A 12,841-nucleotide genomic window follows, 5' to 3' on the forward strand; every position below is an offset into this window, starting at 1 on the left:
GCCCCGGAAGTTACACGCTGCCGACACCAGGACGTAACTTCCGGGAAGGGTTTACTTCCAAGACAGACACGGAAGTGCTGGGAGGCGCTGGGTGCTGGGAGCCGGTTCGGTTGCCGGTGTTTCTGGCCCTGCGGCCAACCCTGGGAACGTCCCGGAGAGCTAGATTCCTAGAGGCAGGATTCCGCTAGCCCCGAACAGACTAAGCCAGCGCTCCTGCCCGCTCCCCGACTTAGGATCCGATGCCGGCAGCGTCCTGGGGCCCCCGTAGCGGGGCTGGACCATGAGCCTGCTGGACGGCCTCGCCTCCTACCCGCGGGCTCTGCTGCAGTCCAGCAAGGCCAGGATGAAAAAGCTCCCGAAGAAGAGCCAGAACGAGAAGTACCGGCTGAAGTACCTGCGGCTGCGCAAAGCGGCCAAGGCCACTGTGTTTGTGAGTCTGACCCGCGTCCAGCCGGTCCCTGCCTGGAGACCCCCTCACAAAATCTTTTCCCAAGCTGTTCCCCCTTCCCAGGATGACAGTATTAATATAGTGTTGGCTTTTCCGTATACACTACTACTTGTTAGCCTTGTGTCCTTGGACAAATTACGTGATTTCTCTGTGTCCTCATCTGTAGATGAGCTAGTAACTACCTTGCAGAATAATGAATATTAAATGAGCAAAGAAAAGTGCTTGGTGCCTAAAAGACGTGCCAATAAATTTTAGTCATCGTTATTACTGCAGAACTCTAGGAAATGTATTTGATTCTCGAGATACAGCCCTGAGAATTAGGCATTATTTGTAAAATGAGAACACTGAAGCCCAAAGAGATGATTTGCCCAAGGGTACTGTGTCAGAGTCCTGACTCCAACTTAAATAACCCTGATTCCATTTTATGACTTCCAGTACACAGACTATTTTCTGAGCACCTCACATCCACATAACTGCCCCCTTGCCCAAAGAGGTACATGAAACTTTCAGTAATTTCCCCCCTCTAACCTTTGAGTGTTCCAGGTGTTTCTTCCTTTCTTTTATTGTAGAAGCACTGGATTTATTGAATGAATAAACTTAATATAGCTTGCCAGCCATAACTGTATATTAGAATATTTTGGCTTGCTTCAGTGCTTGGAAACAGGGGTGGAGTCCTCAAATGTCCCCCCACATCCAAGTCAACAGTTCATCTCTTCTCTCTACCAAAAGCTTGAACATCTCTTAGCATATTTGGAAGCATAAGGAAAAGTTTAGAAATTAGAATACACGTTCCAAAAACACTTATTCAGCACTTGCTATGTGCATTGCTTGCTATTTGCACTGGAGAGAAACAAGAAAAGTAGAACTAAGAGAACTTGGCATCTGATTGACTGTTCCCTTTCTTTTATCCCCTATATGTCAAAGGTACCTAAAGCTTGGAACTTATGTTATTTCAAGGATGTTGGTTCCATCAAATACATAAAGAAGATTTTGTGAAGAAAAAGGGATGTTTTGAACATTGAGAATTTGAGTTTCCACCTATGGAGCATTCAGATTCATCATTCCCTTCAGGATTGGAGCTTGGGAGATAGACTGAGTCATCAGTTACCAAAAAAAAAAAAAAAAAAGATAATACTTGAATTCATATAAGTAGATTATGAAGTTTAAGAATTTTACACCCTAAATTTGAATTTGTTCTGTCCAGTTTTTCTCTATTTGGGTTAGACTGGCTTTATAAGTTTCTCAAGAGTTGAGGCACTTGAGAATAGATAGTCTTCATATTTATAGTATTTAATTTAAGCATCTGTGGATTTAAGCAGTATGCCTTTTTCTGTGCCAAAGGCTATACTAATTCGGGTGACCATTAATCTTGGCTTGCCCAGTAGAGTCCTGGTTTACCATATTGTTCTGGCATAAGCATTAATAGTACCCCCTTTTCACTCAAAGGTGTCCCAGATTGGATAATAAATTACATAGCTACCCTGCCCATAGTAGAACCTGACTACCTTTACCTATGGATTTATTTATAGTTTGTCACAAGATAGAATAGCTCCTTCTTCTCACTCAGTAATACAAACTTTTTTGGTTTAAAATATGGATCCTCTTCCCAGCATAATAATGTGATTGTTTATTCATTTTATATGATTATATTCAAATTTTTACTTAAAGGAAAATGCTGCTATTTGTGATGAAATTGCTCGTCTTGAAGAAAAATTTCTTAAAGCAAAAGAAGAAAGAAGGTGAGCTGGCTTCATTTTGTGTTCAGCATCACCTTTTTGGTGATTCATAATGGTGTTACTGCTCTGGAGATTTTTTTCCCGGTGGGATTTATGCACATTGCACAGCCCCTTGGCCACTTGATCAAGTACAGAGAAACTTACAACCTATGGCACTGGTTCCTGCACACCCAAATTACGTTGAGCCAGCTCAAGTTACGTGATGAGACAGCTCTTCTACTCATCTTTCTGAAAAAGCTGTCTTGCCACATCTAATAAATAATCTTGTTAAGGTTATTTAATCTTATGGCCCAATTATAGAAGCCATGTGATAAAAGCAACTGCCTCTTATTCTACAAATATTTATTCTGTACATACTATTCTGTTTAAAGCACAATGGGTATATATACATCTGTAAATAATGTGCCTTTCAGAAGCCTAACACCATCCAACATTAAAGTAGAGGAACCGTCCAGATGCAAGAGATAAGCTACAGTTCTTACCCTTGGCCTCTTGAAGTATTGGTTATCCTCCAGGGCTTTATGATTCAGAGGGTCTAATAAGAACCTTTCTTTTATGATCATAGTAATCTTTGTGTACAGTTCTGGCTTTTCCCAGTACTTGAGTAAAATACTGAATTGAGACAATCTGGAAGTTCATTTCTCTGCTCCTTTCCTTCCTGACCTCAGGTACTTGCTAAAGAAGCTCCTCCAGCTTCAGGCTCTAACTGAAGGGGAAGTGCAGGCTGCAGCTCCTTCCCACAGTTCCAGTTTGCCCCTGACTTACGGTGTGGCCAGCTCTGTGGGAACTATACAGGGAGCTGGGCCTATTTCAGGGCCCAGCACTGGGGCTGAGGAACCATTTGGGAAGAAATCGAAGAAGGAGAAAAAAGAAAAAGGCAAAGAGAACAACAAACTGGAAGGTACTTTGGGGAGATGATATCAGTTGTCCCAGTGACTCACCTACTAATGACAGACCTGGTACTAACTGACAGACACAGCTACAGATATACTTACAGTCTCATCTGGTTCTTAAGGAGCCCTAAGAGCCCTTGAGAAACAAATGTCAAATGTATTAGAGCCACTTTGGGTGGAGAAATTCCAGCTAGTCTTTGTTAAATGCAAGGGGAGCAGACTGAGACTCTGCCCTTCCCCCAACTCTCTAGGTTGCATTCCATTTAGTCTTTCCTAGAGGCAGGGAAATGGGCTAGGTGGCCTTTGGAGCACACTGCTGGCTTGGGAAATTTCTGATCTTACAAAAGAAATGAGAGGCCTTAAAAAGTATAAGGCCTTTAGCTCCTAAGCAGTAATCTGGGCAGGTTAGAAAGATACTCAGGGCTTTGGGCGAAAGCCCCACGTGCCCATTCAGTAAGTATATGAAACCAGGATTGGCTTACTGCCCTTACCATTCACATGCACATTTATCCCTTCCCTTCAACATTGGGAGGGGCCTAAAGTGGGTGACCCCAGATTTGCGTTTCAGTTCTGAAGAAAACATGCAAGAAAAAGAAAATGGAGGGAGGTGCTCGCAAGCTGGTTCAGCCCATTGCCCTGGATCCCTCAGGACGGCCTGTGTTCCCCATCGGACTAGGGGGTCTAACAGTATATAGCCTGGGGGAGGTGAGTGAGACCAGCGATATTTAGAGAGGAGAATCAGAGAAATATGGGAATGGGGTTGAGCCTTCCCTCCCTGTTCCCATTAGCAGCAGCCCCTTGCTGATCCATACCAACCTCAGAATGTCTCCAGTCCCTGCAAACCCAGGTCAGTGTTGTCTGCTACACAGCCTACTCTCTGTCTTTGATCTGTCACTCTTCGCAGCCCCAAAGTGGTTCTAAAGGCTACCACAGGAAACTGGACTTCTCAATTCTTCAGTGACCTCAATCCCAGGTTGGGGGAATGTTTTTTATAGATCATCACCGACCGACCTGGCTTTCATGATGAGAGTGCCATCTACCCTGTGGGCTACTGCAGTACTCGAATATATGCCAGCATGAAGTGCCCAGACCAGAAGTGTCTATATACCTGTCATATCAAGGATGGTGGTGTGCAGCCTCAGGTACCCCCTCTAATAATAGCCATTGTTTGTCTTTCGAACCTTCTCTATGCCAGGATATGTATTACCTGTTCTGACACCTTCCAAGGTAGATACATGTAATCACCGTTTGGGTAATTCCAAGATCCTGAAAAGTGACTGGCCCTAAGTCGCACCTCTGCTAATAAGTGGTTGAGCTTGGATGTTAGTCTATTGTCTGTCTCATTCTAAAACTGATGCCCTTTTCCCTTGAACCATGCTACTTCAGCTGCTGACTTTGTGACTCTGTGAGGCTTGATCAAGCCTACTTGTGTGAGGTACAGGCCAAAATAGAGGGAAGATTAGTTTGATACACTGCCATGTCAAGTTGGACCAAGATGGAGTTAGCAAAGAAGTTGCATATTAGTTTCTGGCTGCAAATACTCCTAAGGACCTGAGAGTCTTAAATCCTAGTCTTACTAAATACCTTTTTTCATCCTTCTCAGTGCTAAGATGTGAGACAGTTCATTTTCCCCAACCATCATCTCCTGATTGTTGGGGAAAAACAAAAAAAAGACCATTTTCAGAGTTCTAAGCTTCACTGAGGAAGTTACAGGTCACTAGAAAGTAAGGTAGAAGGAAGTAGAGGCAAGGTAAGGAACCTTTGAGCAGAAGCTGGGAGAACCCTGAAACGGCTTGACTTCTTGTAGATAATATTGCATCATGCCTATCAGAGCACTGTTAGGCATAGTTGAGAGCTCACATGACCTCCATTATACAATAGTTTCTTTAGAAAGACTCATTATTGTAACAGTATACCATATGTGTAATACATCTATAAATGCAATGCAAATCTAGTCAAAATCCTAAGTAGAAATTGACAAGCCGATTTCTTAATTGTCTCTGAAAAACAAAATGCTAAAACGTTTTTGAAAAAGAAGAATCTGTGGAGTTTTTAGTTTTCTTTTTTAGGTCATTAACCTAACTGGACATTATTTTTAGGTTTGTGAGCTAGGAATCTAGCTTCAAATTTTGTTCCAACTAACGTCAAGCAGCTGTTTTATATATATGTGTGTGTGTATATATATATACACACACACACATATATATACATATATATACACACACACACACTAAATATATGTAATTCTTGTATCCGTTTCCAGATGATTCCTTTTTATTGATCTATTTGTCTATACATGTCAATATGACTTTTTGTTACTTTAGCTTTATTGAATATTCTATAAATATGTTAAAAGAAAATGTAAAAGAATTTTTGTAATCTTAGGATGAGATGAAAAGGCTTTCTTTATTAGCAAGACATGAAACTTAGAAGCCATAATGGAACATAATAACATATTTAACTATTAAAAATGTAAACACTTCTGAATGGCAGAAGACACAAGGATCAAAGTTAAACCACGAGCAATAAACAGGAAGCAAATGCATGACAAAGTATTAATACCAGATAAAGTGCTCCTGTAGAGTAAGAAAAAGCAATATTAAAAAAAAAAAAAAAACCCACAGGCATTTCACAGAAACAGTGCAGATGGTAAAGTGTGAGCCTCATCAGTAAATGGGGAAATGCAAATAAAACAAAACTGAGATCTTATTTTGCTCATAGGCACATATCAGAGGGATTAATAATATCCAGTGCTGGCCGAGGTGGAGGAAAACGAGTACTCGTTAGTAGGAGTGAAAATTGGTAGTCTTTTGGGAGGGCAACTTGGCAATATCAACAATTTTAATATGTGTGTCATTTGACCCAGAATATGTCTAGATAGTCTAGTATCTAGACTGCACTAGGTACATATTTGCACCTAGAGAAATGTGCAAATGTGAACAAAGTAACATGTAACAATGTACATTGTAGCAGTATTTGCAATAGCAAGAAATTAGAAATAGCCTAAATACCCATTATGAGAAAATGGTTAAGTAAAATATATCCACCCTTGTATGTACAGCAATTAAAAGAATGAAGTAGATTTATACATTAGTACTAACAAGGAAGTATCTTCAAGACTAAAGTATAACATTTCTACCTTTAACGCTCTTTACTCAAATAAGGTAGAAATTTCAGTACAAAAATAATTGAAATTGACATGATGGATACTAAACAGTAGAGCAGTCCTGGACTATTTGAAATTAATTGCTCACAGCAAAATTAGCCAGGCCTGGCAGCGTGCACCTGTAGTCCCAGGTGCTGGGGAGGCTGAGGCAGGAGAATGGTGTGAACCTGGGAGGCGGAGCTTGCAGTGAGCCAAGATCACACCACTGCACTCCAGCCTGGGTGACAGAGCAAGACTCCGTCTCAAAAAAAAAAAAAAGAGAGAAGGAAAAAAAAGAAATTAATTGCTCACAATGTTTTCATTTATTAGCTGAGAAATAAATATAAAACATTAGACTCTTAACCTGGCAAGATATGCCATTGGTTGAAATAAGAAAACCACCATTGACTGAAACTACTCACAAGAGTATTTATTACTGACAAAATTGACAGATCTCTAAAATTTGACACAGGAAATTGAATCCAGTGAAATAATAACCACAGAAGAAAACTAACAGTAGTAGAAACTATACTCAGTAAAAATTGGTTTGACTTTTTTTAGAAATCAGTAGTGCTCAATATCATTCTAAAAAATTATACAGAAAATAAGTTAATCCTGTTCAGGTTAATTCGACTGAAGTAAACATTGAAGAACTAGAAACTGTTTAACTGAACTTTGTAACTAGTCAAAGAATTTAATTGGCTAGATAGAACTTGTTACAGAAATATTTTCCTGGCAAAAAAATCATTGAGCTTTATAGAAAATTGGACAAATAATTAAATCAGCTAGTTAACTTGTTACATTTGTTACAAAAATATTTTCTTGGCAAAAATTCCTCAGAATTAGTATAATTTCGATGCAACAGTTTCTTTGTATTAATATAACCAAGATATTTTAACATTCAAAATGAAAGCAAATACAATGAAGTGGCAGTTTGTAGTCAGCCTGTTTCTCCTAGATCTTGTAAAATTGACTTAAAAGATTACATGGAGAGTGATCTCATTTGTTTTTAAAATACCATTTGTATTTGTACTTAAGGATATAAGTAAGTGGATTAGACAGGTGTATAAGAAATTAAATGCTCACTTTTGGAAAGCCGTCAACCAGGAAGGGTAGAACTGAAACAGTCAAAGGACTTTCTCTAGGTACTTGGATTTGTTTCCATTTTTAGCAGCCCTGTAGGAGAGGATTTGTGTCGCTTTTGAAGATGGTATACAGCAGCTTCAAGTTCCAGAGTAAAGAAATAGAGTAGTATGCCCCTCTTTCCTTCCTTCTTGAGGATTGATCTCATTGCTCGTTTATCCTTCTCAGTTTGAAATTGTTCCTGAAGATGACCCCCAGAATGCCGTCGTCAGCTCTTCTGCAGATGCTTGTCATGCAGAACTGCTCAGGACTATAAGTGCTACTATGTAAGTTGACCAAAAGCTTGAAAACAGGCCGGGCGCGGTGGCTCAAGCCTGTAATCCCAGCACTTTGGGAGGCCGAGACGGGTGGATCACAAGGTCAGGAGATCGAGACCATCCTGGCTAACAAGGTGAAACCCCGTCTCTACTAAAAAAATACAAAAAAAAAACTAGCCGGGCGAGGTGGCGGGCGCCTGTAGTCCCAGCTACTCGGGAGACTGAGGCAGGAGAATGGCGTAAACCGGGATGCGGAGCTTGCAGTGAGCCGAGATCCGGCCACTGCACTCTAGCCTGGGCAGCAGAGCGAGACTCCGTCTCAAAAAAAAAAAAAAAAAGCTTGAAAACAGGCTAAAAGATCACTGTTGGTACAGTGAAACCTTTTCTCTTGCTTTTAATGAGTAGAGATACCTCCTTTTATAGAAACCTATCCTGGAGCCTCCTGACGTCGTACCAACTAGAGCCTCCACATTATCAAAGTCAAGAAAGCTTATCCTGTTTGTTCATACCACTATTCTGTTCTTAAACCCATCTTCATCTCCCGCTAAGCTCTCAAACTAAAATTATCCCTCTGCTGTTTAGGGGGAAACTAATGCCTAACCTGCTTCCAGCTGGAGCTGACTTTTTTGGGTTTTCTCATCCAGCCATCCAAAACTTGATCCAGAGCTGTCCAGGAGCTCGAAAATGCATCAAGTAAGTGTGGTCAAATTCATTCCCTTGAGAAAAGCTCAGTGATCAGCCAGCCAGGGACCGGCAGTTACTACTTTGTTCACTCACCTGCTGTGTCCAAATCCTGCCTGCTTCTCAACCAGTATGGCTCAGTATTGGCCCCTTAGCCTACTGGACAGGTGAGCAAGAGCCAGGACTCCACTGTTCACTGATTATGACTCTTTTATGTGTGTACCATGAGAGCAAAAGGGATGGGAAATCTCGCAGAATGATTTGTCACCAAAGAGGCCTGCTTGTTTCTTTTAGGTTTTTGTTAGCTAATATGTGTTTTAGATATAGATGGGAGGAATATAAAGAAAAATTACCTGATCCCTTTGGAGGTAGGAATGGGTATTTATGTCTAGCAGATAACTCTCAAGGGTGATTTCCCTTGATTCTGCAGTTACCAGTGGGTGAAATTTGATGTGTGCAAACCTGGAGACGGGCAGCTACCTGAGGGGCTTCCAGAGAATGATGCAGCTATGAGCTTTGAAGCCTTTCAGAGACAGACCTTTGATGAAGATCAGAATGATCCCCTTCTGCCAGGTATCTTTACCTTTCTGGTTTGAAAATTGACTGTGTTTAGGCTACCTTCCCACCTTCACGCATAGCTGAGTACCCTAAATATCTATACATTGAGTGATAAAAGCTTTCACGGAATCAGCCTTGCAGAGTGCTGAGTCAGAGGGGGACCTGCGGCCTGCATAGCTTCCGAGGTTACTCACAGATGCCATGGGGAGCACCTGCGATCATAGTGAGACAGGGTACCCCAGAAACGAAGGTAGCTTATTCTGTAAGCTAAGCAAGACTGGAGCAGAACACCAGGGGAAAGTTTACTGCGCAGGGAATAACATTTCAAGCGAAGTCAGTGGGGTCAGGTCAAGGCCTTGGCCCTGCCTGTGTTCCATGAATTCCTCCCACAAATGAGTGGAGTGATCAAGGGTTCAGGCTTTGGGGTCATATAGGGAAAATCCTGGGTTAAAAAATGGAATTGAAATTCTCACTCTTTGCCTAATATACTATATAACCCTAGGCAAGTCACTTAATCTGTTTCAACCAGTTTTCATTGTAAAAGTATCTGTCCTATCATAACAAAGGCAAAATTGAGCTGTCAAATGCAAGGGTGTTAAGGAATTGATTGAAAGGACAGGTATGTGTCTGACCAAAACAGTCTGCTCAGACTCCCAAGCAGCAGTGGAACTTAAGGAATTGTTTTCCCCAGGATCCTTGGACCTCCCAGAGCTTCAGCCTGCAGCCTTTGTGTCTTCTTACCAGCCCATGTACCTGACACATGAACCCCTGGTAGATACTCACCTGCAGCACTTGAAGTCTCCATCACAGGGTAGCCCAATTCAGTCTTCAGATTGAACAAGAAGGGATCAGATGCCACATCGTTTTCATCGTGATTAATTTAACTTAAACTAAAATTTTGGGTATAAGGAAGAAGGAAGCAATTCAGAAGTAAAGAAGATATTCACATATTTCATCATGGAGGGTCCTGTGGTGACGGTTTTCCCTGGGAAAAATTTCAGCTGCTTTATTTTTAGTAATAAATTTCTCTTGTCAATTCTGTTTATTTTCATCTTGTTGTAATCAGGATATAATCTTTTTTGCTTAGCTCTGCCTGAGGTAGAGTCAACTTCAGCCTCTTACAAACAAGAGTGATAGAGAGCTGCTGTCTAGTCTATTCAGGCTGCTACAGCACATACCATAGACAGAGTGGTTTATAAATAACATGAATTTATTTCTCACAGTTCTGGCTGCTGGGAAGTCCAAGTTCAAGGTGCTGGCAGATTCAATGTCTGGTGAGGGCCCACTTTCTAGTTCTTAGACAGCCGTCTTCCTGCTGTGTCCTCACGTAAAGGCAGCTCTCCGGGGTCTCTTTTATAAGAGCACTAAGCCCCTTCATGAAGGTCTGCCCTCGTGACCTAATCACCTCCCAAAGGCCCCACCTCCCCATACCATCACATTGGGGGTTAGGAGTTAACTTATGAATTTTGGGGAGATATAAACATTAAGTCTATAGCAGCAGCTGACGAGGGAGATAGGGAGATTCTGACAAACTTCTCCTCTCGATTCTGATCCTAATTCAAGGAATATCAAGTCCCAGCCCCTGCAGCCCAGGCTGCTGCTTTATTTTCATGTCAGTATCATCAAAATCCAATCTTCTGCTTAAACTCAAGATGGAAAGTCCAGTCTAAGGTACACTGTTCATCTTTTTCTTCACATTTTGCACATCCTTCTTTAACCCTTCATTATCGCACCTCAGAGAATGTGCTTTTTAAAGCTCAATACGTTGAAACCATATGATAACACAAATTCACATGTAATTGGGGGTGAGTCCCATCCTCGGTAACAGACTTAGTCCTGTCTTTTCCTTAGCCAGGTAGTAATATAACTCCGTGTTCCGTGCAACTGGATTTTTGGACCCTGTTAATGGCATTAAGGTAGAGGTTCACTGGATCACCTAACAACTCAGCACCACCTGGGGATGCCTTAGGTACCCATCACCAGGTTGCCAGGGGCTGTGTGGAAAGGGAGGGACAAAAGGACCCAGAAGTAGAAGAATGGGGATGGAGTGGTGAGAAGGAAACGGTTAATGCCTACCGTTCATAATTGCCAACTGAGGACAACAAAAATGGGATTGGTGTCGTATAGTAATAAATCTGACCAGCAGAGGGAGGGATCAGGCAGCAGCGTTTAAAGCACGCCACACTGGCCAGTGTAAACTCAGAAGCTAAGTTAACTGCTATCTTATGATTTTGAGTATAGTTTTTTTATAAGTTGTATACATTTTACAACGTAAAAGAAACAACATTTGTATCATAGCGAATCAGGTGGGAAGGGGATTGCTTAAAATATTAATGTGTTTTTCTTTTTTTCTCTGCATAAATTGCTTGTGCATACTGGCACTTAACACAGAAATGATACATCCTGCTTTTTTCATATAACAAATATTTTCCCACTATTACAGCCTGAGTAATACCCATATTAAAAGAGCCTCATTTTAGAAAGACATTTACCATTTTTGGAATGCATCACATGGAGAAAGGTTGAAACTGTTTTTTCAGCTATAATGTGTATACAACTATAGTGTGTACGTACACCACATATACATATACTTGTATGGAGATATGTGTAAAATGTTTTTACTATGGATCATGGATTTAAGAAACTTGAAAAGCCGGGCACAGTGGCTCACACCTGTAATCCCAGCACTTTGGGAGGCCGAGGCAGGTGGATCACAAGGTCAGGAGATTGAGACCATCCTGGCTAACTCGGTGAAACCCCGTCTCTACTAAAAATACAAAAAATTAGCCAGACGTGGTGGTGGGCACCTGTAGTCCCAGCTACTCGGGAAGCTGAGGCAGGAGAATCACTTGAACCTGGGAGGCAGAGGTTGCAGTGAGCTGAGACCGCACCACTGCACTCCAGCCTGGGCGACAGAGCAAAACTGCATCTCAAAAAAAAATAAAATAAATTGAAAAACACTGCCATAGTATACTTAAACTATCTTTTCATCTGTCAGATTGTTAATGATTTTTTTTATTTTAGCAACATCCAGTGTCAATGAGGGTGAGGGAACAAAAGGACTTCCTTGGTGAGAATGTAAGTTGTTTAATCCTTTGGGAGGGTTAAGCTGTAGATATCAAAATTTTAAATATATATTTATCCCCTTCCACGTTAAGGACCCTAAGAAATAGTATGTGGTATGGACGAGTGTGGTATGATGTTTGCATGTGATATTCATTACAGTATTATTTTAATAGTAGAAAATTGTTTTAAAAAATCTATATGTCCATTAATAGGAAATTGGTTAAATAAATGAGGCTTCCACAAACTGAAACACTCTAAATCTGTATTTACATAAGAAAATTATTTTGGTAAAGGAAGTCAAAAACACAGATTACAAAATAATATGTAGTGTATAACTCAAATCAAAATTATATAACTCAAGTGAACAGTTCAGCAAAATAGTTTCTCTGAATGATGAATTTGGGGGTGATTTTTACTTGCTTATACTTTAATGTCCAAATTTTCTACAGTGCCTATAAATTTCATTTTAAAACTAAAAAGTTCTTACATTTGGGGAAATACAGTGAATTCCCACATAATGTTTTAAATTATTCTGCCACTAAAAATAAATGTACATGACTTCATTAACATAGTCATTGCCTAAACCACATTTTTCACACTATGTATTCTAGGTTCCTGGAGGTGAAAGGAACCTGGACTTAGAGTTCTTAGCTACCTCTAGCTGCCCCTGAATTAGAACAGCCCATGGAGTATGTGTATTGGGGGTGGAGGAGTGGACAGGTAGATTGACTTTTTCTCAGGCATCAATCTGTTACGAGGTTCATGGTTTCTATGGGGCCAGATGCATGAGAGGTCAAAACATGGGCAACAGGAGTTAACTGAATGAATTGAAGTGCTAGGAAATGAATGCTAGGAAGTCCTCAGGGGAGCCAAAGTTCCTTGTAAAGTGTGCAGATTTTTTGTTTTTTAACTAA

At 40.9% G+C, this 12,841-nt stretch overlaps 1 protein-coding gene across 1 annotated transcript; it reads left to right on the forward strand.

The window, feature by feature from the left end:
* The first annotated feature begins 33 nt into the window (after positions 1-33).
* On the forward strand, positions 34-12,177 carry TBRG1 (transforming growth factor beta regulator 1). Its single transcript, XM_033207568.1, has 9 exons — positions 34-430; positions 2,117-2,187; positions 2,853-3,085; positions 3,646-3,782; positions 4,073-4,219; positions 7,534-7,631; positions 8,205-8,315; positions 8,734-8,876; positions 9,553-12,177. Exons 1-9 carry the CDS (start codon positions 281-283, stop codon positions 9,696-9,698), a joined length of 1,236 nt encoding a protein of 411 aa, XP_033063459.1. The 5' UTR covers positions 34-280; the 3' UTR covers positions 9,699-12,177.
* Positions 12,178-12,841: the final 664 nt, after the last annotated feature.

The sequence above is a fragment of the Trachypithecus francoisi genome, unplaced genomic scaffold (genome assembly GCF_009764315.1).
Source record: "Trachypithecus francoisi isolate TF-2019V2 unplaced genomic scaffold, Tfra_2.0 Lachesis_group8, whole genome shotgun sequence".
NCBI lineage: Eukaryota > Metazoa > Chordata > Mammalia > Primates > Cercopithecidae > Trachypithecus > Trachypithecus francoisi.

Bases quoted from the DNA above. Each gene is read 5' to 3' on its own strand.
- TBRG1 (XM_033207568.1), top strand. From the start codon at position 281: ATGAGCCTGCTGGACGGCCTCGCCTCCTACCCGCGGGCTCTGCTGCAG. The intron at 431-2,116 runs GTGAGTCTGACC...TTTTACTTAAAG, and splicing joins CGGCCAAGGCCACTGTGTTT to GAAAATGCTGCTATTTGTGA. The intron at 2,188-2,852 runs GTGAGCTGGCTT...TCCTGACCTCAG, and splicing joins AAAGCAAAAGAAGAAAGAAG to GTACTTGCTAAAGAAGCTCC.